Raw genomic sequence first — 27,429 nt, 5'->3', positions numbered from 1 at the left:
CAATGCTGCTCCCAGCAATCAGAGGAGCCCCAGCTTTGCTCCAGGTCAACTCCACTGCTGCTCTTCACTAAACATGTGCAGAGAAAAACCAAGAGTGGAACTATTCTTTGCCCTTACGTGAATTAAAAATATATGGTGAATAAATGTGTGTATACAGTTYTCACTACATAGATACACAGTGTGTGCCCACAGTATACACACACRTCTATGTATGTGAACCTGTATTGCTTGAGTGCCCACACCATGTACAGGACACAGCCCTACAGACACAAACATGAGCATTTATAGGTGTAAAATAGAAACACCCTAAGGATTTCTATGGGAACACTATACATTAGGATGAACCTATGTACACACTTGCTCAGTAGAAAGAAATTTGCATTCAAATTCTAATTGGGCTGAAGGAAAAAGATAAGACCCTACTTACTAACACACACAACTTGGAAAAGTTGATACTTCTAAGAAAACAAAGGTCTTGGAGAAAGATGGAGGGTCCATGAGGGCGATGCTCTCCTCCCCTGCCTACCCCTTTCTGCAGGGCTGGAAACACTTTTGCATTTTGCTGTTTGGTGAATTTTTGTGCAACGAGAGGAGACRGCACAGGGAGCAGCCTGCAGCATTGAGGCAATCCCTCATTAGCAGAAGCCATGGCCAGGTGGAACTGCCCAGAGAGCTGAGCAGGGATGCTGAGGACAGAACTGACAACTGACAGCTGATCCAGGCACCCAGCYCAAGGGCATCCCACTGAAACATGTTCCTCCTTYATCCACACAGTATTGAACAGCATAATGTCAGGGATGCTCAGAGGTATTATCATAATGCATTTTTAAAAAGGAAAAGACTCTTCAATTTTTTTCCCACCCCAAAGTCTGGGTGCTGAGAGAGTGGGAGCTGTGGAGCAGCTTTAAGAGCTCCCTACTTCAGGTTGACTGTGGTGGTATTATTGTTACTATGAAAATTTTTAACAAGGCCCCTACAGACCCCTTCCTGCAGTGTAGGTCTCACAAGCAGCAGTGCTGTGCAAGCWGGCATTGATCTTGGCTACAGGCTAGGTGCAAACACAAGGTTCCACCAATTCTGGAGTTTGGATTATCTCTGTTCCCACCAGCGAAAATATGAAGGGAACACTAAAGGTGTCTGAAACAGTATCCTTGGATGTGAGGATAAAATGACAAAAGGATATAAAAAGGTGAAGCCAAGGATGGTGGCAGCGTCAGTGTCCCTCAATGGCATTTTACACCCTGTGARTTTTTCTGGCAAACTTTCCCCATGATGGGACATCAACTGGCTTTGGGAAGGTTTGAAACACCACAAAGACTTCTACAGATTTCACAAATATAAGGCTGACTCCCTTGGGAAAATAAATTTAAACTAAAAAAAAAAAAAAAATCAGCCTCTAAAATAGCCTGAGTGCAATGTTAGAAAATTAAAACCATTTTTTTTTTCGCTTTCACTTAAGGCTTAGTAAAGTTGTTGCTTGTTTCAAGTAACTCCTTCCCATCCATGTCACAGTCCTTTTGGAAGCAGCACTGGCCATGCAGAGCAACACACAGTACTCTCTGATGCCAAAACTGGYGTTTCCCAAAGGCTGACAAAACCCCACAGCAAAAAGAAGACACTGTCCTGGTGACTCTGTCATGGTGGCACTGYCCATGCACACAGGGAAAACTCAGGCTCACCTCAACTGGCCAGAAAAGCTGGTGCTGACAACTCAGTAGCTGTGCAGCAACTCAACCCCCCACCTCCCATGCTGCCAATGCCATCCCAAGGATAATCCTCTGACAATAAATGGGGTGAAAAGCCACCATCAGCCTTGCTGTGCACCCCAGCCCAGCTCAATGCCCACAACTCTGGGCAGCCACAGCAAACATCCCCACACTGCACAGTGCAGCCTCTGCCTGTGTCCTTGTGGCAGGAAGCCAAAACATCTTTCCAAACCCAGAGATGCACAGTGCCACACCTGGAATAAACCTTTAGTGCAGAAATCTGGTGTGAATATAACATATCATGGGATAGTTCTGAAAACCAGTGTAAAGGAACAGCAAAACATCCTGTTTGGTAAAGCAAKGAACGTGTGCCTCAGTGCTCCTCAGCAGGGATGTTTGAGCTCCAAAGGGCCAACCAAGGAGAGTAATCCATGCTTTTTCCCATGGATGCTCTGACTCCTTGTCTGAATGCCACACAACATCCCACTGGTGAAAAATCACATTTGAAACTCAATGTTTGAATCCAGCAGCATCAGAAAGCAGAACTGCTCGGCCCTCCAGCATTGTGAATGCAGAACTAATCAGCAAGCTGTGTCTGTGTGTGTGGTTTGCATTCCCTACACACCAGTATGAACCATGCCCATGGCATGATCTCAGGTGCTCACAGACTGCCTCCAGATTAATGCAAAACTCTGGCTCACAGCTGTACACAACAGCCTCAGCAAAATCCTGCTAGAAGCTGTCTCTTGAAGCACAGCTGGAAAGCCCTCAGGAATATGGCAAGATTTGCAATTTCTTTATGTCAAGACTGAAGTGGAAGAAAAACCACAAGATATACTGGGGCTGCTAATCACAAAAGCAAGGTTCTCTGCAGACAACTTCTCCTTTCACCCCACCCCTTGCTGCATGGTCACACGTGGGGCAGACTGCTGGCACCCATGTCTTGGGTAACACTTCTCTCCTGGCACTGGTCCCTGCTGTCCTCCACAGTGCTGGCAGCAGCCCCGGGCACAATGGGGACACAGGTGCCACTGTGGGCCAGGATGCCTGGCTCCTGCTGGCCCTCAGCTGTGGTACAAGCCAGAAGCAAACACACTCCTGCTGACCCACAGGAAAAGCCCCATCATCTTCCRTGATAGGACCAGATATCAGCAGGTTTTAGACATTTTCAGCACCATTCTACTTTCCCCTATCAGCAGCAATTTCCAACTACGTATTGAAGGAGCTGATAAAAACCAGGAGACCCCCACAAGACTCAGGCACCCTCCTGGCCCTGAGAGGGACAACCTGCTGTGGCTCTTGRCCAAGGTGGCCTGGGATGTGCAAGAGCATCTACCCAGGGACCCTGGGCAATCCTTTATTTCCCCATGTGTGCACAGTGGATGGGAAAAAGCCCAAGGGGACAGGAGAAAAGAGGCCTTCCTCCTCTTGCTGGCCCTGGAGCACAAAGGCTGGGGGAAGGCTCTGATGTGGGGTAAGGGGACAACAGTTGTCCTGGAGCAGGAGAATACTGGAAGCAGTGAGAGAGTGACTGGAAAAAAATGACCAGAACCAGCCAAGTTTCAATGCAGACACAAGTCTGGGCGACACCACCTGCCAGGAGCTGGCTAGAGCTGAGCTCCCCCTGCCCAGGCTTTCTCAGAGCAGCCAGGCTTTGACTGCAGGGAGAAAGAAAAAGRGGAGATGTCAAACAACTGGATATTTTCCCCTTTTCCAACAGCAAAGTGTTCTGTCAGGGTAACAGAACTCTTTGTGTCCTATCTCAACAAAGGCAACGATGGACAGTCCTCAGGAAGTCTGCTGTGAGGAGACAGGCCAGCACTGTGCAACGTCTTCTGTTTAATTCCGTATTTCCTTTTGTTTCTGGTTTTCAGGGCTCTCTGAGCCAGTGGCCTGTCCATCTGCTCTTGGCCCATYCCACTGCTCTCCACGGCGTGCCCACGGCCATCCATGCTGCCAAAAGGTGTCCTCAGGCAGCTCCTTCCACACTGAGAACACAGCCAGGGTACACTTCACCTTAGAGCTGAACATCAGGAAACCATATAAACTCCCTTTCCTCCTGCCCCTTATTCATAAATTTAATAAAATAACAATAACAATAACAATAATAATAATAATAATAATTAAAACAAAGGCTTATTGGAGCCATTTCTGCTCAATTTTCCACAGTCTCTTTTCATGTCACTCGCCGTAATCAGATTTTTCAAGAAATACTGTGAGAAAAAAAGAATAATAACAATAATTATAATAATTATTATAATAATAAAAAGCATCTGGAACCAGCTCAGAAGATTTCTAATGCTTTTCAGCTTGACTGACTTGGAGTGCGTTGACCACACCATTTATATTTTCTTCAGGTACCTGCAAGAAAACAAAAAGAAATGTCATGCTCCAACAAAAGGGGTGACAAGGAAAAGAGAGGCAAGAGACAAAGCCAGACAGTCCCAAAGAGGCAGATACTTTGCTAGTTTTTGCTGACACCTGCACGCCACTGAGAAAGGGCTCTGTGTACAAGGAACACCCCTGTCAACCCATGGTACCCCAAGAGCAAACACTGTGAGATCCACATGGTTTTCTGTTTTATGGTGGTGCTGGTGGGGAGGGAAACTAATTTGGAAAGTCAGACAAAACATGGCTTGGAGTGCACCTTCCAAAGGATGGAAGGGTTTGACAATTAGAACAGTCCTGTCCAAGTGAAAAGGCTTTTAAACCCATACACAAAGAAAACAAGTAGCAAGGGAAAACACTGCTTTGAATAAGGAAGACCTATAGACCTGCACAGTCCCCATAATACCCTGCCAGCTGCTTGAAGGAGGGATCTGCAGGGCTGAGATGAGGCACTCTGACAAAGTGGAACTGCCTGCAGAGGCATCACAATTGTTTGSCATACATTTTCAGCTAAATATCTATTTTAACTGATAGAGCTGAGCTCTCCAAATATGGCTTGACATGTAGGAGCACTTTGAACCTTGTGCTCTGCACAGAAAGTGGACACCTGAGGCCGCACAATGAGCAGGAATGTGAGGCAAAGCTAACAGTATTGATTTTTAAATGGTGTTTTATTAGCTTATCTTATCAGCACAGTTTATATTCAAGAAAATGAGACAAACATATATAACACTCTGACCTTTGCTATCTGAAAAAATATTTACTTTTACTCTTTACACATATGACCTATCAGCTGCAAATGGTTCACACCAACTGTGAAAAACCAAAGTAATTAAAAAAAAAAAACCCAAATCTGCTTTGATCTCACTGGAGCTTTTACAGGTCAAAGGTAGGACCTGAACAGTGAATTTGCAAGTGATGGAAATAAAAGTATAATGCAATAAAGGACACATTTAAGAAAAAAAGAAACAAATAAACAATAGCATAAAGCAAGTGACTCCCTTCCTGAGGACCAGGGAAATGGGTTCCACGACAAATGCCATCCTGTTTGTGGCTAAAAGCAGAGCAATTTTCCCTTTCTAGGGGAATTCCTAATTTTTGAGTGTTCTCTTCCCAAAGGAAGAGCAGAGGTAGGCCTAGAAAGTAAAATACCCTGTTTAAGAAAGAACTCTCCAAGGATGGCAAGACTCTCATGTTAATGACTGCACTGCAGCTGCTTATGGGCACTCATGAGAATGAACATGACAACAACCTTATCTGCTTCAAAATCCCCTTGCCCTGCTTGTTTATCAAAAAACAAGAAGATGCAGGGACAGGGAGCCAATAGATGGGACCCAGAAAGTAAAGGTTAGGACAATGCAGGCACCAAGAGATGAAGGCAGAGGTCTGCTACTGGGAGACTCTCCAAAAAGCTCCCCACACACAAAGGCACCTGTGAAGCACCTTAGGGAAGCACCTTCCCCTTAAGGGTGGGTTGTTATAACTCTGTCCTGAGAGTCTGAAGCCTGCAACTGTTTTTTGGAAGCAAATGGAGAGCATTTGTGGCTGTTTTTAATAAAAGACACAGATGCAGTGGAAGARGCTGCTCAGGGAAGCTGTGAAGTCTCCATCACTGCAGATCTTTAAGAACAGAGATCAGCCTTTTTTGAGAACACCACTCATAACACAGCTTTGCCTTTGGGTATGGCTGGGTGTGGTTCAGCAGCCTCTGACCCAGTGCAGTGGCAGTTGGGAGACAGGAGTTTGCTGGGCTACACTGGAGCAAAAGCACTGCAACAAGGTATCCAGATGAGAAGTGACATTCTCATCTTGAGTTTTCTCCCAGGSAAAAGATCTCCCCAGGATCTTTGTATCCAAAGAAGCTGTATTCATACTCACCAATGCGTGATCAAACTTAAAAGTACTGATGTAGTATGCTGGGATGTCAGCTGCAGCCAAAGGCTCAGAAATCTGAGCGACAATTCCACATTCATCTGTGGGGACATAAAAATTCAAACATCATCTGGAGGGGCTTGCAAAAGTCCCAGGGCTCACCAGATCTATGCCTACACAAGGAGAAGTTTGTCTTCACAAACTCCAATCAGAAGGAATCCCTGTAATAAAATGTATTCTTTCTCACAGAATAAAGCTTTTGGGCCACAACATTGCACATTTAGTTTTATTACCTTCTTTTTGCTCCAGAGAAACACACATTCTCTGAAGGTACAAAACCATTAGGACTAGAATGAGTTAGTTACAGAGGTCCAAAGAAAGGCACTGAATGATGTTCAAGAAGAAAGMATTTTTCTCTGTTATTGAACACTTGGCCCTGCATCTCTGAAAGATGAAAAGCTGATCCATTAGTCCACCTGGAGACATGGTTTCCTGGCTGCAGGCCACCACAGCCCCTGAAATAGGATTTCACACCAATTTCACCACAGATACATCACAGAATGTTTAGGGGTTGAAGTGGACCTTAAAGATCCTCTAATGCCAACTCCCCATGCCATGTGCAGGGACATCTCTCACTAGAGCAGGCTGCTCAATGCCTCATCCAGCCTGGCTTTGAACACTGCCAGGGYTGGGGCATCCACAGCCTCTCCAAACAACCTGTGCCAGTATCTCACCACMCTCACAGGGAACAATTTCTTCCTAATATCTGGCCTAAATTTCCCCTTTTTTGAGTTGCATCCATTTCCTTTGTCCTGTCACTCCAGTTCCCAATGCAAAGTCCCTCTCTGCCTTCCCTGGAGCCCCTTCAGACCCTGGCAGGTGCTGTGAGGTCTCCACACAACCTTCTCCAGGCTGAACAGCCCCAACTCTCAGCCTGTCTCCATAGGGGAGGTGCTCCAGTCCTCTTAAAAATTTCATGGCCTCCTCTGGACCTGCAACACTTCCATGCCCTTCTTATGTTGGGGACACCAGAGCTGTGCACAGAACTCCAGCTGGGCTGTCACAAGAGCAGAGTAGAGGGCAGAATCACCTCCTTTGACCTGCTGACAATGCTCCTCTGGATGCAGCCTGGGATTCAACCGGTCCCCTGTGCTATTTTGGTACTTTTTTTAGTTTTGTAGTACTTTTTGTGTACAAGTTGCAATTAAAATCGGCCCAGTGTTTTTCAGAAATGTTCTTGAAGCCTGTGTTTTGTAACTGTTTCAGAGCCTACAGGAAGGAGCCATCACATTTCCTGAAGATCAGGCCTTTTTTGCAGTATTCAGATCAGATCCTTAAAACTGCAGGGGACACAGAAATAACAAGAACACTCCTGCAGACATGAACCACTTGCTTTGTGATACTTAGGACCAATATTCTTTTGAGTAGAGAAAACTGGATGTTCAGCACTGGATGTGAAACATGTCTGTGAGGAAGACTTCCACTTGGACTGCTATAGATCTACAAAAAGTCTACYTTTATAGAAAGAATCACAAAATTACCCAAGCACTGTCCTGGAGAATGACAGTGCTTTCTGACCACCAACTACAATGCATTTCCATGCCACCTTTTTGACCAGTTTTTCTCTTTAATCAGTGCCCCAGCTGTAGCCACCTTCAATGTCCAGCAGACAAATGCAATGTCGCTTGGAACTGTCAAGCATGTAGCACTTTCAAGTGTATATTCAGAAGCCAAACATAACACGAGTCAGATTTCTGCTCGAAAATCTCAACTTACAGTCATGTTAAGCTGCTCTTAAAAAGCCTCAGCCCCAGATGGATTTTTCCATACCTCTTGAAGGCCCTGAGGTGACTGACTGCCTGCACACCAACTGATCCCCCAAATGTTACTTACCAAAGCCAAGAGGCTGCCCACCAATCCGCACCATCTTCCAGAGTTCACCAGATGCACTTGTAAACAACAAATTATTAGGAAATCTGTAAAAAACAAAAGGAACACCAAACATAGCAATTAAAACACAGCAGTGTGTCAGATTTTGCCTGTGGGGGATCTGCTCTTGAGATGATTGAAGCCAACAATAATGGGGCAGTAGCTTGGGCAAACTGGGAAAACTCAAGGCAGGTGGGGCAGATGCACCTGTCTGACCCTCCAGGTCAGGCAGCATCTGCTGCTGGAGGTGAGCATAGGTATCCAGAGAGACATGGGAAAAAATTTCTAAGCAACAGGMTGTGCCCCAGCTTTACAAATGTTGAGACTATGAAGGTTTGATTTGAGCTGCATTTGGAAACACATAGGGATGGAGAATATTTCCGTATCAGCTCTCAGGAATGTGAATKTTAACCACTGGTTTTGTGTCTGAGCACCATCAATGCTTTTTTCCTTACCATCCCTGGGAGATCCCTGGGACCAAGCAGAGATCTCCATTTCTTAGCAGGGGAAAGGAGACCAGAGGCTAAGAGACTYGCCCAAGGTCAAGGTGGCAGGCTGKGAGAGASATGAACTGGTCCCCMAGGTTTCCCACRCCCCAGGTWGAAGCTCCAGTCCTCTSGCTCYTYTTGAAGGCAGACAAAAGTTTACTCCAATAGGGTCAAAGAAACTTTCAAGAGGGTAATTATTAATTTGAAAAACAAGCCCCTGGGGCAGAGGACTTGTCCCCTAGAATCAAACCCAAACTGCAATGTATGTCAAGAGCAAATCCAAACACTGATGAGTACAGCATCCCCTCCAGCCTCCAGACSTCAGAGCCTCTGTGCTGCACAGCTGCAGAAGCAGACACACACAYAGAGGCTGGTGTTTGCTCACCATCTGACTCCCTCCTTGCTAGACAAACAAGTCATGGGCTCCYRCTGCACAGGGATGACTTRGGCCATTATCACCATAACAAGACTMTRAACCAAGCCCAGCCATGTGTAAAGGCAAAGCAGGAGGACCGCATTACTGACACCCCCACCCTGATTTTAGCCTTTAGCAGGAAAACTTCAAACACCTACACCAGCTTTTTCTTTTGGGTTTTGTTCTTAAACACATGGCTAATGAACAATAGAATAAAAATGCCAAAATCACTTTGCTCCAGTGCTCCTCTTTTGAAAGTGAGATAACCCTACATGACACTGATTTGTGATTTCACTGAGGGCTTGGACAGACAAGTCTAAAATTCAGACACTGGAACTAACACRCCACATTTTACTCAGAGAAGTGACAGGGTGTACAGGTCCCTGACACCCAAACAAAGATGATCTAAATAATTAGCATGGAGGAGTCTAAACTGCYTCCTGCTCCTTTGAGGACATCTCTTTTCTTATGGTCCAGGTTAGCCTAAGACCAAAGCTCACCTCTGCTGTGTCTGGACATCCATGACCAGGGAGATGTAACCCTCAATGAGAGAAAAGGAGAAAAAGCGAATATGTCCCGAGTCTTCATTGCCCACCACCGAGTCTTTTACTCTGAAGAAACAGAGAGAATGACATTAACTGTGGTTAGAAATCACAAAAGAAAGGTTTTAAAACCAGATATAGCCAGTGAAACCAGAAATSTTCATGCACTCACTTAGGGAAGTGACACTGAGTCCTATCATATTATATTGATTTTATTATTTTTTATTTTGCATGTGGAAAACCATCCAGTCCCCAAAATTGACAAAACCCTCCATCCCTGCCTCAAGGTCCCCTCGCAAGAGGCTGTGGGCCAGGAGCTACAGACACCAAGGGGAAGCAGTCCAGCCAGACACCCATGCTCCAGCCCTGTGCAGATAAGCAGCACACTGACCACATGACCTCTTAGCTTCACTCTGAAAACGCTCAGCTTTCCAAAGGCAGCACATGTCTTTGGGCACCCTCAATCACCTGTTTGGCTTCCACCTGTCAGGACAACCCTCTTGAGCCTGTGAAACCTCCCTYCCTCAGTGCAGAGCAAAGGCCACAGCAGATCCCTGGGCATCCCAGAGGAGCAGTGGGAATCTGTGCCTCCTCCAAACACTGGGCACACCTCTCCTGGAAGCCCATCTCCCTGCAGGACCTACCCATTGGAGTAAAACATGACATCCATTAGGAGTGTAGCAACAGTGGGAAGGGTATCTGGATCCAGGCTGGTGACGCAGAACATATTACTTGGACTGGAAAGGGGATGAATGACAGGCCTCTGAACTGAAAGAGACACACAGACACACACAGCTATGAAGCCACATCTGTAGCAGGCTCCTGTTCCATCAGTCGTGTTACTCATGCACTGGCAGTGGCCACAGAGAAAGCTGACAGTATTTGTAAGGTGTTGCTTCCTGGCTGAAGCCCTTTTGGCTTGGACAATCTGCTCCTGTGCTGTCTCCCTGAAAGAGAGGGTGGTATTACCCTCAGTACCCTGTCCAGCTCTCTGCTCCCAGGGGCTTTCAGGCCATTGGGTGCGTCCACATGAGATAAGGGGCAAGCTCAAAGAGGTGCCAAGTGAAATTGAAAAGTGGAAAAAAATGCAGGCTTCCACCATTTAAAAGGCAGGGCTATGGAAGGCATTTTTCCAGCTGTGGTTGTTAGCGGTCCATTCTCTTTTCCCTCATTTTTGGGGACTRATTTCATTATAATATCTAGAAAAATCAAAAACCAGCTGCCACACAGCCATTTATTTAACAAGTTGCAGCCAGTGCCTGAGAAACAGCCAGCATTTAGTCATGTAACCAGTAAACAGAGCAACACAGCATCTGCATACCTGTGCATAATTAACACGTGTTTCACTGCGCCCTTTCTTGATGTTTTTTTTTTCTTTAAGACTCATTTTCTTAYACAAGATGATTGTTAGCTCTTGAATGATGAAACTGACAGGCACTTCATAATAACTGATGCCTGCTTTGTCTGGTTTTGGACAAAAAATTACACACATGTCTGTAGGTAAACATATATATGTTGTTCTTTTCCTGATCGTGCCCTTTGGCTTGATGCGCTTGTTCCCCTGGACTGCAAACATTCTAAAGTTCTGTACAGACCTGGGCTCACTTGGTCTTGATCCTCACTGGCACTGAAGTGTGAAAGCTGAAAAACAATCTTCTCACTGCATCACTGCATAACTTAAGCTTTTAGAGAAGCCATTTTCCTTTGGAATGTTCAARTGTGGAAATATGGGTTACAGACAACATTATTTTTGCAACTGCAATGAACTATACTTCAATCTTCTGTTCTACGAAAGGCATGTCTCCTCTAGAGAAACTAGAAATAAAAGGCCAAAATTCAGCCAAACTTAAGAGCACTGCTCAGGAAGTTAAGAACCTACTCAAATCCTTGGTTGTACTGGGACAGGCTTGTAAAATTATCATCTTACAACAGGATAAWTATTTACCCAAATACTGAAGGAAGCAAGGAGGCAGGCCTTCCACCCCAARTGTCAGGGAGACCAAATCCCTGGCAAGCTGAGCCTGTGCTGGTCCTTACCTAGTTTTGGTTTGACAAATCCATTTGTTATCCCAAAGTCATCAGCAGCCACTGTCTCCCCATTCACTACTCTGAGGATGGTGAACTCGGCAGCCAGCGTGTGCATCACGAAGGGTAGGTCTCGCTCACGCACCTGGAGGTGACAACAGGATTATCTGWTTATGGTGTGCACCAGAAATGACAAAACACTGCAGTGGAGGGTACATACTTTTGGTGCATAGCAAAGTGGACACATGACTCCTGCTCGAGCCAGTGGATAGTTACCATTTGGGTGTATCTTAAGCACACTTGGTGATACCATGGCGAGTATCAGYAGGATTAAGCACCAGAGTGCTTTCACAAGTGCAGAAAGAGTGTGGAGATTTCTAAGCAGGAAATATTTCACCTCTTATCCAGCACCCGTTCAACAACTCAGCACTGCCTGTTTTTCAGTCTTGTTTCCTCAGGAARTAAGGTTATGCCTTGTCTGTGCACACACACACATGTGTGCGAGACAGAAAAACTGTCTGTCTATACCCAAAACAACTTTGGAGCCTCTTGGCCATAAGCAGCCAACCTGACAGTAGACAGTATGTTCCTCTAACTTTCAGARAATCAATGTCTGAGTGACGGTGGGAAGTGCAACCAGCATCTCATTGCTGGAGAGACTGTAGTGTGGACTCAACACTCTCATTAGACACCAGACAACCCATGACAACRAATGCTTCACCCCATGGCAAAAGCTCAGGAGATGTCAGAGGGTCTAACTAAAACGGACAGAGCTCTGGGGAAAGCAGACTTTGTTTTTTCTGCCACTCCCCAGACAACTTGCTCCCAGAATTGCCCACCTGAATTTTCATCTGGTGGCAATAACTCTGCCTGGTCCCTTCATGTCCTCTTACCAGGATGAAGTCCGTCTGATAGGTGGAAAGCATAAATACTGAGATGTTTTGGTCAGCTAGAGGTGCTATGACTGACTTGGCGATTTTGGTCACTCCGATGGGCTGGGAGCTGGAGAAGCCACCTCCACCAGACACCACGTTGAGGGCAAGCCATGTTGCATCAGCCACACTCAAGTGTTCCGAGGAAGGAAGCTCTGCAGAGACAGAAGGRGAGGACAGAGGTTTGTTGTAGAGGCAGAGAGAAACAGGTCCACCACCTGTCAGGATGTGCTTAGCACAGACCTCAGTACAGGGAGTGAGATGAGCCCCCTTATCCAGCCAACCTCCTGGACTTCTCATGCTGCTCCACAGGCTCATACTGTGACACTTTCACATGCACTGATTGCATCAGTTTTCATGGCAAGATTCATACAGATTGTCAGGGACAAGACAGGCAATAGGAGACCCAGCAATTCACTCGCCAGTGTTGATCTTCCAACRGAGTGGAAACAGCCTGTGGTTGTCCTGGTTCCAAAAGAGACTGCCAATGTGGCTGTAAACAWACTGTGTATTCTACTCCCCTCTACTCCATTCCTGGAAAATCATTWGTAGGAGCTGCCCAGTGCACACCTGATGCCTCAGGCTATGAGCTGGGTGTTAAATSAGATAAGGAAGAAAAGGCAAACCCTTCGAGGCAGGGYAGTGTTTCTTCTTCTTCACACCAGCATTGATAACTGCCCTCTGGGGAGGCACCAGCACAGTCCCACCCATCCTGAAGGGTGTCATCTCTGCTAATRAGCCATAATGGGCACATTATTCTGGCACCACCAGAAAAAGAACTGTAACTTCGACCATCAAGAACACGCAAAAATATCCTAGGAGTCAAATCATTCCATTGTGAAACTCCCAACCCTGGGGGTGGTATGGAGCATTCCTGCCTGAACCCGAGCATACATCATCTCAAGGTTTGGGGACTTGAGTCGCCATCACCACCATCACTGGATGGATCCAGAGGAGGACCAGAACTTCCACAGGACCACTCCTTTCAACTGCAACCATCACTTCAACAGAACTGCAACCACCACATGATACAACTGCGATCAGCACCCTGACCAACAGGGTGCCAGGTTGTACTCTGGATTTAAGCCCGTCTTCGTGTACAGTTGCATTTATTGTAATCTTTGTATTAAATTGTAAGTCCGACCTGAAATCTCTCTCGAGGTAATTGTGTGGGGATTCATTTCTCCCGCTGGTTTACTTTCAAACCAGCAGAGTGRTCTCTGACTTAAATCTCTATCATACAATTTCTCCAAACATTTTACTCAAGCTGCTCTGGCCTCCGTTGTTTCCGTTTTCCCACTCTAATCTAAACCCAAATTTTGTASTCCTGGAGTTGAGATGGAGGTTGACAGAGCAACCTGGGCCCTGTCCCTAGTCTTTGAAGATGCAGAGCAGGCACTCTRTGCATCTGCGGGCTCCTGCCTCCATCTCAAATGCATAAGAGCCACACAGTCAGCAAGGGATGGATGGTGTATCACAYATACTAGGGATTACAAGGTAAGCACATACTAAAATAACACAAATTACTTTGGAAATTGAAAATACTAAGAAAAATCCCATTCAATTTGCTTCTAATCTGTTGTGGTTAAGCAGTTAAAAATCTGCAGCTAAACCATTTAATACAAATTATTAGCTGTTTTAAAAAAAAACCCTTAATGTATTAACAGCCCAGAAAAACAGATGTAGACTTTGGAACAAAGGCATACACTGCYACAGCATTCTCTGGAGTTTGGATTTTTGTTTGGTAAATTATAGAAACTAACAGTTCAGATCCAGATCTGGACTAACAAATGCATAATTCCAGTTAAATCTACTTGGCATAAGGAACCTGATCGCAGATGCAGATCCAGCCAGCAAGGACACAGCAGGCATCCCAAAGGAGGCCTACACACTTAGCACAGAAGYGAGGTGCAGCCCAGGAGTCCGAAAGCATAAACCCCAGCATTGTTGCTCTTGCAGTCAGTGCTCTGGCAAGTGCTCCCATGTTTCTATGCCCACCCATTCCTGGCTCCTCCATACAGTATCCTTTCTTTCTGCTCCAGTGAGACCTTTGCGAGTTGTTTCTATRCAGCCCCAGATACTGTGTAATAAAGTCCTAACTTTACCCTCTCCAAATCCTCAGGCACCACTTCCCTGAGACACTACCAGCACTGAAACCCCAAAATGAACAGAATAACAAACACTATTCATTTTGCTCTCCTCAATAACCTCAATTGTGAGTGGCARGAAAACAACCCTGAGCAAACACACTGCAAACAGTGGGGACACTGAACATTCTGCTTCTGCATTTTGATGTTTAGCTTCATAAGCMAATGTTTCTTTTTTAATAATCAGATCTTACATGAAATGAAAACTAGACACCAGGGAGAGGGGTAAGTTTGTGCATTAATCAACAGAATGTTACGTCAGAGACCAGTTCAAGTTGCTTGAAGCACATTATTTCAGCAAAATACCATTTTCTCATCAGCCTTTTGCATCAGAAAAGCACCTCCAAAACCAGGCTTCCTGCATCACCTGGCATGGAGAAGCTAGAGCTCAAAACAATTGCTGCTGAGCTATATATGTTTCAGGGTCGTGTTCTCACTAACTGATCCTACCTGCAGTGGGCACATCYCAGGTGTGTCCAAGTCCACTAATGCCTCACTATTGGCAGTGAGATCATAACTCATTTCCTTCTCTATAAGATGAGCAGATTATATTCCTGCTTAGTACAGGTGATGTACATAGCAGTTCATAAAATACCAATTCAAATACAATTTTGGGCCAGGGATATGGTGGAAGAAGCAGTATTTCATGGTGGACAGAGGCATTATTGCATTTCACTCCAGCAGCAGCTGTGCTGGATGAGCTGCCCCAAGAAGACCTCATCAAGCTCTTCCTCGGGGGGAATGAAGGCAGATTTGCTCACTGCACTTGTAATTACTTGGAAGTGTTAAATCATTTTTGAGTTTATGTGTTTAACAGACCCTATGAAGTGTGATAGGGGCCACTGCATTTGCTTAAGTAACCTGCTTCTTATGATTCAATTAACTTGGAAAAATATATAGGAAGTGATTGAAATACCAATTTTGGACACTGTTTCYACTAGGCAGCCAGATGGAAAACTACAGCCCAAATTTTAATGAAACAAACCCAGGCTGAAGGCTCAACAAATTTGTCTAAATAGTGTTAAATACGCCATGTGGGATGGTGCTTTGCCCAGGAAGCTGTTGAATGCTGTAAACCCACAGAGAGCCAAAACCACCAGTTGTAACATTAGCGCAGACTCAGCGAGGCACAATAAGGTAATAAACAAAGAACAAAATAAGGAATTGCCCACATTTTAATACCAACTCCTCGCCACCACTTTCTCCAGGCTCCCATGCATTGCCACATTCCTTGTCCTCCCATTGGGCCGAAGTGTCTCTGCTGGGCTCTCAAAATCCTCTTGCAAATGGCTTATCAGAGCACAGTCACTCCCATTGCTGATTATGGGTGACATCTCAACTCTGGCTGAGAAAGACCTTGTCTTAGGTTGATTTTGTAACAACATTGTATTCCTATATTTTGTTTGATTTTAGGCCCCAAAATGTGCCTGTGGCTTTAAGGCAGACCCAGAAGAAGGGGCAGGGGCGGCTGGGAAGGCAGGGTGGGGAGTTCAAAGCTGGGCAGCAGCAGGTTGGGAGAGTTCAGCAGGGCGCTTTGAGAGCTCAGCTCACCGTGTGCAGGGGAGTTACGTCGTTGGCGTTTAGCTAGCTTGGGTTTGTTAGCTTGGCCAAACAGCTCTCCCTGGACTACAATGGCCACCCTTCAACGGTTTCTGTGATTTTATTCTGGTGTGGTTCGGCGGGACTTTGATCTGAGAACCAAAGGCAAGCACCGATCAGCCATGGACCGGCAGGAAGAACCGCGGAGCTGCTCTGTCTCTGCCCCGGAGTTGCCGAACCAGCGAGAGAAAGCACGTTGAGTGCCCTGCTTCATCTRCAGTGAAGAGAGGACTACCACCACAGGTTTTACCAGATTCCCACTGTTTGCCTGAGCGGCCATGTGGACTTTTTCTTCTGGGACAAGAGCTGCGCCATCTTTCTCCGCACCACGTGCCGAGCAGCTGTGGAGGGAGGAGTGGCGTGCATTCCTGGAGTTTTAAATATCCCMCAGTTAATAAATTTTTATCTGTGTCCYRYGGGCACCTTGTTTTATTAAATAAACTATTTTTTTCTTCACTTTCACCCAAACATCTCTTTTGTATGGGTAGGGAAAAATTACCAAACTTTTTAATTCAGAGGAAAYGTTCATTCCATAACGTTTCTCTSTGAAAGAAATTGTCTCAAACMGAGRCATACCTCTACAAGGTCMGAGATTTGGGCTTTGTTTATTATAATTGGTGTTTTGATTTTGACCTTTCACTGGGAGGAAGCCTTAAGATTTGTCTGGTTTTGCTGTGTAAGGCTTTGMAGCCTTACTAGCAGAAGGCACCAGGAGCAATTCAGCTGCCTGCAGGCTCCAWTATCATCATTTATTGCCCAACATGACAACTACCACAGTCTGGAAAAGCAAGCTTCCAGACTCAAGCTGTCATTCCGTCCATGGTCTTTGGCATGGAACACCACCAGCCTCAAAAAGATGTGATCATCGTGATAGTCCAAGATGATTTTCCCTGGCAATGCAATGCTGGGTACTGAGTGCTGGTGAGCTCCAAAAACCAGTGAGGCTGCTCTCCGTTGGCACAGGTATCAAACTAATGCCAGTCCCTGCGCAAACCAAACCCAGCCAACACATCAAGTTWCATTTAGGGCGTAACTGCTTACTCACAGCACAGGTGATTTGCAAGGTATGGGGTCTGTCCAGAGTCTCACTGGCCCATTTGGTAGTCCCAGTTGAAGCAGCCTCTGTGGCACATGTCATCCTGGGATGTGAAGCGGTGAGTATCATATTGGCCATAATTGGCTCCTGAGCTCTAAAAATTAATACCCCTTCCAACAAAGACAACAAATATTGGCTGAAACCCAAATAAGGACTGAACTGCTGCCACTGGAGCACTATGCAATGCTGTAAGTATTGTGAGCTGCTGCTCCATGTGACACTCCTACAATACCTTTGGAAGGATGCTGGGATGATGATGAGATTCCAGGTCATGGGTCTTTGCAAGCAGCCAAGGAAGTCGCGTGAAGCAGGAAGGAAGATCTCTTGGTTTACAACCCTGACCAAAGWGTCAGTCTGATGGTGTCAGTCGGCRCAACATTAGGATGACAACATTTTATCTGCCTACATTTTCTACGCTGAGGACTCCTCAGTCTCACACCTTGAATAGAAGGAGGAACAGTAATGGGAGAGAGCCCTACCTCTCCAAAAGAACACTGACAAATGTGCAAAATGCTCTGAGAAAGGGTAGCAACCCCACCAGAACTTTTTTCCCTTTCTGTACCTAATTTAAATGGGTTCACTAATTTCTCACCAAAAGGCTATAGTTAAGGGCAAAATGACTGGAAAATGCACAGTTTCACAGCAGAAATGCATTTCACCTAGTCACACTGACAACTTGGTGAGTCCTGCACAACGTGATGCTAACTGACTCCCTTCCTCCACAAAGACACCCTGTGAGTTGCTTTCTATGGACTCTTCCAATTTTCCAGCAATCAGATACCCACTTCAGGACACCTCTCAGCTTCCAAGTGAAACTGTAGATAAATGATGGATTTATTGTAGTGCTGGGAGAGAAATGAAGACACTCAGCTGGTTTGTTCCTTTGGTTTGGCATGCTGGATCATCTCCTAAGCACTTCACTCAGTACACAAATTCTTGCATTATGGCAGAGTGCTCTGAGTGATGTGCTACTCCCTGGTGTGTTYTAGTATGCTAAATGAATCAATCACTCATTTGATTCATCATTATAGACTTGTATTTGCAGCCACAGTTAACTTCAAATATTAAAAAGTAATGAAATTAAAAAATATTGTGGACTTTCTGACCAATTTCCTGGCTTTAGAAACCTTACACTGTACTTATTGTACCTTTTATAGCCTACCTCTATAAAAATGGCAGCTAGACTCYGGCTTGCATTAAAAAGATTGAGAAAAAGGCTCCTTCAATAAAAGGACCCCAGTGGCAYGTCATTAAAAATAAAAGTGCTGCCAACTTCAAAAGTAATGATAAACTGGGAGAGCGGTTGCCCATGCCATTCTCTTGGTTTGAAAGACAGGTGTTTGCAATGATGGCAGGGACTCCCCCCTTGGAATGGTGGATATGACCCATCGTCCCTCCAAATTATTACAGCTTTGAAATTATGGGGCTTTCAGGCAAGAATATGGGAAAAGGGAGTAACAATTTTTACTAATATGTATAACAAGGTGAAACAAGTAACAATGATAGCAGCAACCAACACAACCACAAACCCAGTGACAGCCTCACACACGGACACACCTCCCCTTTGGTGCAGTTCCGGACCCAGCCGGCAGGGGCGCTGTTGGCTCCCGGCCGGGCAGGGCGGGTGCGGTGATTCCCCCGCGGCTGCAGGGGGCGCTGTGAGTGAGTCCCGCTGGTTCAGATCTCCCACGTGGCCAAGGATGGGCACAAGCTGGCAGGGATGGATGGATGGAGAAAAGTTCCCCTACAAACTCACAGGGGAAAGCATCGATTCCGGGGCTCCCTCTGGGCAGCAAGAAACCTCAGAATGGCCAGATGGGTGAAAAGGCAAGCAGAACCCCGCGGCTGCAGATGGGATGCAGCAGAACTCGACCACTGCAGCTGGAATCCCAGGGGTCCCTGGCAAGGCACGGGGGCACAAGATCACAGTGCAGCAAACAGGAACCAACAACAGGGCGCTGGGTTCTGCAGCAGCAGGCGAGCTCTCTCCTGCAGGCAGCAGGTCCACCATCCTCCCCCAAGCCAAGCAGAAGTGAAGCGACCAGCCCACCCCCCCACCACGCACACACCCTCCCTGASCCCAAAACTCCTGTGAGAACTTCCCTAACTTCCCTCTCTCCAAASAGGAAAAAGAACCTGCCAGGCAGGAGGAGTGCCCAGGGAGATCCTTTGGCCCCACCTAGGGCRTAGCAGCTTCTTTYGTCTTCCCCAATTGCCCAGCCATCAAAAGAATGACTTGGCAATCAGTGTATTYSCAGCAACAAAATGGGAAAGAAAATTCTCYAAGAAAGGAAACAAAAGGAGAAACCTTAATCCASAACAGCCACCAAGTGGCAACAATTTTTGTGGATTAAAGCCTTCTCTTTCCACTCCCCAGYTGAAGCTTTTCATTGCCCTGCAGTTTTAAAATCCCATCTTAAAATTAAGTGAGGGATTATCTGAGGTTGTAAAGCCTGATCCAAAGCCTAGACATCTTTCTGACCTCCCTGTCAGCCTCATCAGACTGGAGTGGCTGGAGATTCCACTGGGTGCTGCAGGTGGGTTCTGCTGTGCTCCATCAGCATGGAGCTGGGATGCCAAGGCCCACTGCCAGCATCCAGCTGGTGTGGTTCCCCTGACATCTSTACAGAACATACATATTTGACCTGGATATCTCTGCTCAGGAAACATTTTAGGAAACTTTTATCTTGTAAGCACTGTGGAAACTGGCTGCATGAGCTCAAAACCTGGAGGAGAGAGTGAGAAGAAGGTAAAACCTGAACCTCCTTTCTTTTGAGAAATGAGATGAAGTGAATATTCCTTTTATGTTCGGAACACACGAATGTTGAGTAGTCTGTTCCTCTCACTTCCAGAAAGCTGTGTGAAAGGGGCTAAAGCATGACAAACATATTTACTTATCAGTTTCTATAGTATGCTAAAATCCAGAAAGAGCTCTGAAGCTAATCTGATGGCCAGCTTTGTGTGTTCTGGTCCTTGCTACTCTGGTAGCACAGAAGTTTTTCCTGCAGAACGCCACATTCCTTGCTTTGCTCTGCTGCATGGACGAACCAGCAATCCAGCACTGTGCTTGCTCCACAGGACCCCACCAGGACAGCCRTAGCATCCTGGGGATGTTCCACTGCAAATCATAACTTTTCAGAGGATGCAAACAGCCTTTCTTTTGGCATCAAAACAGGCTGCCAGCTTCATATTTAGTAACTGTGAGCAAAGATTTTTGCYGCCACATAAATTCTAAGCAAGATGCCATGGGCAGTTTGCAGCACAAAGAGAGGTGGCTGCCAGGCAGAAAGTACTTGGTGTGAGTTTGATCTGAGTGCCACAGAGCACTCCCACACCAAGGGACTTATCTAAGCCCAATAGCCAAGCAAGATGAAAGCTCGTCACTCAGCTTTGCGCTGGGGTACATGATTAGGTCCAGAAAGTTAATGCTTATGTGCACAAGAGGAGGAAGAAAAGCCCACAGCTCCAACTCAGCTGAAATCATCTCACATGCCAACAAGCTCGAGCTCATCCTGAGGAAAGGTCAGCACACTCATAACCAAGCAGGTTTTGCAATTTTTTTGCATTTATGTTAACGGTTTGGTTGGCTGTCAACCTCTGTGAAGGACAATACTGGAGGTGATTGGAGAATCAGAGAATGGTTTGGATGGGAAGGGACCTTTACAGGCCATCTAGTGCAACCTTCCTGCAATGGGTAGGAATGTCTTCAACTAGAGCAGTTTGCTCCATGCCCYGCCCAACCTAACCTYGAATGTGTCCAGGGATGRGGCATCCATCACCYCTCTGGGTAACCAGAGGTGCTGTGCCAGAGGCAGGAACAGAAATCAGCCCTGCAAACATGACTTGAGACAGGAGGAGTGCAGCGCCTCCAGCACCCTGCTCAAGCTCAGGCTCAGATGCATGAGGTGGCAGCAAGACATCCAGTGCATGGCAGGATTTCTGAAGCTCCACATCAGATACCAAGTGCTACCAGCAAATGTGACCACAGGGTCACAGCAACAGGGACAGAAGACAAGGGAGTCCTCTAGGCCCTTTACTGGTGGGAAACACAAACATTTATCTCACCTTTATTTTATAAAAACTACTGGATTCAAACTTCAATTTCTGTGTCTTTTATTGTTCTTTGTGCTCCTGATGCACCTGGGAATCTGCCTGGGCACCTCTTCAGGACTGGATCCACAGCCAAGGAACCTTGCTGCCTCTGTGTGCATCTGTGTTTCTGACACTTTCTCCTAACAGCACGCAAAACTAAGAGGGATTTTTTATTCCAAATATCCTCAACAGGGAAGCTGTGAAACCTGTCATYTCATTTTCCTATTTAGGTATTATCCCACTCACACAACTGTCTAAAGAACRTTGTTAGGTTCATACACTCACACACTGCAGTGAGGAAGTAACAGCTTGACATTTTATATATCWGACCTCAATGTTTTTGTGCCTCAGTTTCCTACCCATAAAGTGAGTACAAACCCCCATTTCTTCTAAATCTTGCTCTTGAGAACCAGCTGACCTATTCAGCTGCGGTTTATATACATCTCACAGCTGAAGTATTTCACAGCTAATGCAAAGCAGCATGGAAAATTTCTGCACAAAGATTTAAATATCTAAAGACAGAATAGAATGGGAGSGACTGGGAAGTTTTGTTCTGGCCTCTTTGAGCATCTTTGCTTTGTCAGTGAGGGAGGACTCTGTTGCTGTTGTGCTAGTGCTATTCCAGGGATAATCAGGTAGGTTTGAAAAACMAAGGTCTCTCAATTTCCACTATCAAGACCATAAAAGACAGACAGACAGAGGAAAAGAAAGAAAACAAGAACAAGAAGTAAGCAAACAAGAATGCACTCTACGGAAACACAAGTACCCGGAGCCTGTCAAAGTCCCAATCCCAGAGCCCTAAGCAGCTGTCCCAGAGGATCCAGTATGAACCAGCTCTGCCCAAACCCACACCTTCCAGAGGCATTCCAAAGGCAGCTTTGAGCAGTGTATCTTCCCTCACTTCTTGGATGACATTTATCTTGTACTAGTCCTTGCTTGCTGYTACAGATTTTCTYTCAATTTATGGAGTAATTAACTCTAAAGGCAACTTATTCTAGAATGGGTCAATGTACCCTGTGCAATTTTCTCATGTCCTGACAATTCAATTCAAGCTCTACCCAGTATAAYAATCAGTTCGAATTTTCAATTATTCACATGAATAGGACAAATTACACACATAGGGAATTACACATATGACTGACTCTGTGTCCTATGTCCATTTAATGGAACAGGGGAGTCCTCTAAGCCCATTACTGGAGGAAAATGATAAACACATTCATCCCACCTTTACTTCATAAAAATTAGTAGACTCAAAAATCTGCTTCTAAGAGCACTGAGGTCACCTGGGGCATTTTTTCAAGCCCTGTTTTCAAAGACAGAGAAATTACTCCTAMCCACTTCAAGGGATTTAATACTGGRTATTTACAGCCACCTCAGGAGCTACAGCAGATACTGTATCAAATCAGCCATCTTCACTGAAGCTTCAGTGTCCCTGCAAACAATCTACAGAGGCAAGTGAATATTCTGAAACAGATGGAAACTTTTTACGTAAAGTACCTACTTTTCCTAAACTGTCCCATCACTATCCCCCAGACCACAACTATTTCTGCAGGCACTATGATCCAGCAGCTCCCAAGCAAGGCCTTTATAAACAATTTTAGGGAAGGGAGACTACACTGYTGTGAAGCTTCTCCACTGTTATACATCTGCCCACATATCTGCATGAGATAGGAAATTCTGACAGCGCTAGAGGTGTCATGTTCAAAGACGGAGAAGTCTGTATTTTCACCACTAATGGTACAATCACAAAAAATCCCAGGCACGACGTCCATGTCCTGAGATGATGGAGAAGGACAGCATTGTGTTGCTTTTTTTTAACCTATGTGGGAAGACAGGCACCACTTTCTCAGTAGATCCTACAAGGATCCTCACCTCTGCTGGCATGGACACACAGACTTTGAGGATTTTGAGGAACGAGAGGTGTGGCACTGTCCTAGAAAGTTTAGTTGCTAGTCTGCTAGAAGCAGTAGAAGTGAGAATGTATTTATGCTAGTTCCAGAGCTGCGGAAGGAGCATGTGCTAATTAAAACTATTTTTTTCTGCTCCGCATGTCCTCAGCTATATTTGTACAGAGCAGAGATGACGCCATGTGGCTGACTGATCTATTTACACCTCTGGAGTCCCCTGCTCATTTCCATCCGCTACCCAGTTAAAGTGCAGACAGGAATTTGGGCTAGTTCCAGCAATCATATACGCCTGGCACAACACTGGGACTGGACAAAGCAGTGACTTTTACTTAATGTAATCTGTTCAGGCAAGTAGAGGAAACGGAAAAGCTCAGTTCTGGAGAAGAGCTAAAATAGAGTGAGTATTATTGTGGGACCCTGTTGTGAATGCAAAAAGCAGCAAAAGCCACATTAATACTCTCTGTTGCTCTTGCTGACGGTAAGTAGAAGAGGCAAGAAATGTGCTGCATTCAGAAATATACCATTTCTGTGCAGCCTTTCTCTCTCCCAGACTTTTTTTATACTCCTTGCCCAGTCAGCTTCTGGCTTGATGTTTAAGTAGAGCTGCAGGCTGTTTCATAGGTGCCTTGTCCCTGCCAGACAGAGACAATCCATGTGCAGGAGCATTGGGGCAGTGACAATGGCTGCAAATGGATGCAGTGGTCTGGCTCCACAAGAGGACTTACGTGCCTTACTCTGTCACTAGCTTGTGTGGTGACCTTGAGCATATCACATTCTCTCCCATAACTGTGTTTCCCTCTCACATTAAATATTTGGTTGCCAAAATCCTTCTCTCTTGCACTAAGCATGTGAAAAATTGTCTTCACAGAGCATTGTGGTTGGTGTTACAGTAACAGCTCCAAAATTAAGTTAAGGAGGTGTGATYTGGCCAGGCACCCTTGTGTACTTAAAGGAAGCAGCTCTGCTTTACTTGGGTGCTATTTCCATTTCATGCTGTTTTCCCAAAGCCTGCAACAGGGTGGCACCTCAGAGCCATCCCTAGCAGTGCCTGTGACAGGGAGATGAGGGGTGTCCATGCCTCTCCCTCTGAAGTGGGAAAACCAGCAATGGATGCAGAAATCCAAGCAGCTGCTTTTYCTCTCTCCATTAGGCTCCAGCCTGAATCCAAAACCAGTGACTCCTTTGGTCTTCACTGGGACAGAAGCTGGATTAAAGAAAAGCCACAATTTCCCAAGGGGAAAAGAATGTGTTTGAAATGCAAGATTCCCTTGCAGGAGAGAGAAATTCAGCCATGTGAAACACAATATATTTCCTTTAAAATCAGCATATATTCCTCCAAACCTCAGCTTCCTCACCTTCAAGCAAAGAATTAGCATCCCTGTGCTGACTCGACAAAGAGCTGAACTCAACAACCAYCAAGTGCTGCACTGCTACAGGCAGAGGCCAGAAACACCACCTGCAGTCTCTGCCTGTCCTGCATAAACCACATACCCAAGCAGTGGCATGTTCTTCTGCACATCCACCAGACCTGCTGCAGCTGAAGCTGCTTCACCAGAGGCACCCAGTACAAGTCTCTGAAGACCCACAAGAATTCATGTGCCTGTTCCTTTCCCTTTCCCGGATCAAGCATTTAGTATCTGGTGTGTGTATGCATAGGCTTTTGCAGGGATTTTGCTGCTATTATAATTTTCTGGCCTTATGGAAGCCTTCCAGACTGTGGTCCTTCACCTGGGCCTGACATGAAAGCTGTGGCAAGCAGAAAAGCTGGGTGATCCTGCATTCTGGGTGGGAACACAAGACTGTTGCTCCTGGAAGTGCTGCTACAGTTCCATGCTCCGCAGTGACAGTCCCGTGTACATCCTGGGTCATGTCCAGAACCACGGGCAGGCCTCAGACAATGAAGCTAATAAGAAATSCCATTTTTAACATTATTACCTTTAYATGAAAACATCAAGATCTCCAGCTTTTGAAGCTGTTTTGCTGAATGTCTGCTGCCCTTGTTCCAGTTAAAGGATGTGGAGAAGACTTCCCTCCTGGAGATGTCCTGGATGTACAGCACACACCAAGTCAGACCAGAGGCAGTTCCAGTAGTATCCAATGACAGAGGAACACACAGGTCCATTTTTGCGGCGTTCCCATTTTCTCTGAGACTACAGAATGGATACATAGCATCACCCAAATAATGACACCTGTTTAAAAGGGATTTTCAGGACAGTGCAGACATATTTGCATGTCTGTGGACAAATCAGAGAGAAGCCTGGAGTGCTGGCATCCAACCCATCCCCACCACAAGAATTACACCTGTTGTCCTYTTGTCATCTGAGCCCATCATCATAAAAAACCAAGACCCTTCCCAGCTTCCAGCTGAGCTCTGATGTGCTCCCATCCCCTGACAGTGTCACACAGGTGACATGGGGTGATGCTGGGAAAAGGATTCACAGTAGCTCAGTTTCCAATTTGTGAGATGTCTTTCTACTCCTTTTCCTACTCTACCTGTAAATTTGTGGATGGACAGAGAGGATATTCAATACYGTGTTTGAACTGGGAAAATCTTTCCTTGGCTGGGAGGTGCCAAATTATTCCAGACGTGTCATCAAGCTGCCATTTCTGAAAAGCCAAATATACGGGTGTAAGGGATGCACACACTCACTCAGGCAGATCTTCCTTTTCTACAGATGAAGTCCTTAAAGCAATGGCTGAGTCACTCCAGCCARCACCCCTTCAAAGGCTTGGTGTGAGAGATGCTAGAGGAGTGCAGCCTGCCCCTCYCACCAAAGCAAAAGCTCTGCCAGAGGGACAGGATCTACCGGCTAGCCTGGAAAGAGGCAAGGACCGCAAATAATGTCAATGACCCCTCTCCCCTCCCACCCCACCACCTAGTTACACACTATTTTAGAGCTGTCCTTCCCTCCTGACTCTGCCAGGCTGCAGCGTTTCATCCAAAAGGGTCTGAGGCACAGGCAACTTATCTGACTCTGTCTAGGGGCTCCTTTTCTGGAGGGAGATACATTCAATTTTGAATTTATGATTCAGGGGTAGACAACTGCTACTCATTTCTGCTTATACATACACACCACCTGCAGTCAAAATTGCCTCAAGAAATGGGACTGCAAAGCTCATTCCGCCCCTGCCCTGGAGGGGTGTACGCAGTGTCCAGCCCTGCCAGCACCAGGCTGGATTGTTCCCTTTGGCCCCATCCTACTCTCCACCAGGGCTGCCACACCAGCCTTACCATAGTAAGAAAAACAACCACTGATTTTATTTAAAAATACAAAAGTAAATCCTCCAGGTAAATCAAACCAGTGCATACAAGCTGGGGAGAGAAAGGAATGCAGATGAGTTTATTTTTTACCTCATCTCCTCCCACCAGCGCAGAGAGTTGGTAACATTACATCATCCCACACCCCCGCCCCTCGGATCAAACCCTGCAAAGGCACAGCTTCTGCTGAGGCTGCTGGAAGCAATAGCCATTGGAAAATTAACTCTCTGCTGTGCAGGATGCACTTGCCAGTACTGACCCAGTGCTGGATTTTGTGCTCAGCTGTTACAGACAGGGATGTCTAAATTCTCAGAGATGTGCAACCCCAGCAACCTCTGCCTCCAAGTATTTATCTAGCAGAACAAGCATTTTTGTGACTGGACAAAGAGCCTGAGTTGCTTCCAGTCTGTGTCACATGCAGGACTAAAGATGGGCAAAGCCACCTGATACTTCAAGGACTAGGCAAACAGWTTTGATAGAGGGACACAATATGACTGAGCAGGATTATCAGTTTCCACCCACAGACTTCAATTACACAGAATCGGGTACTGTTAGTGTCAATTTTCCTCAAGCCCCACGTGGCTTTACAGAGCAGCCACTGGCTGAGGCAGAAGCRCAGGCATCTTGTCAAGAGCAACACAAAGGCTTTTCTTTGTAGGAAATTAAAAAAAAACAAGGAAACAAGCATCAGCACCTGCGCAAGCCCCAGACTGGCTCAGACAGAAAATTACTTTGAGACTGTTTGTGTTCCAGATCAATGGATCAGCTGCAGTTCGGGGCAATTAGCACCTTSAAATTATTCAACAAGCAGGGGCGCAGAGGAGGGGGGAAGAGGYTGGGAATTTTAAAGGAGATAGTGAGGGAAGGGTTAGGGCAAATTAAGAATAAAAGTAAATYTTTCTGGACAGAAAAGTCAACAGCTGGAACTGGCTGAGCCAGTGTGAACTTGGCTGTCAGATGCTTTTGCAACCAGGCAAATGGGGGACAGAGCGAGCTGGAGGGGCTGAGACTACAGCCTGKGAAAGGGTATAT

The 27,429-nt window shown here is 45.9% G+C and overlaps 1 protein-coding gene across 1 annotated transcript; it reads right to left on the bottom strand.

The window, feature by feature from the left end:
• Positions 1-317: 317 nt before the first annotated feature.
• On the bottom strand, positions 318-25,260 carry CASTOR2 (cytosolic arginine sensor for mTORC1 subunit 2). Its single transcript, XM_057383569.1, has 8 exons — positions 25,074-25,260; positions 12,259-12,452; positions 11,378-11,510; positions 9,985-10,108; positions 9,299-9,409; positions 7,860-7,942; positions 5,973-6,067; positions 318-4,067 (listed from the first exon to the last, which is right to left on the bottom strand). The coding sequence occupies exons 1-8, from the start codon at positions 25,258-25,260 to the stop codon at positions 4,002-4,004; spliced, it is 993 nt and encodes a 330-aa protein (XP_057239552.1). The 3' UTR covers positions 318-4,001.
• Positions 25,261-27,429: the final 2,169 nt, after the last annotated feature.

Source organism: Malurus melanocephalus, unplaced genomic scaffold, assembly GCF_030028575.1.
Source record: "Malurus melanocephalus ecotype Western Australia unplaced genomic scaffold, MMel_1.1 scaffold_639, whole genome shotgun sequence".
In the NCBI taxonomy this organism is placed as follows: Eukaryota; Metazoa; Chordata; class Aves; order Passeriformes; family Maluridae; genus Malurus; species Malurus melanocephalus.
The sequence above is the reverse complement of the archived record's forward strand: the minus strand, read 5'-3'. Positions and strand labels throughout refer to the sequence as shown.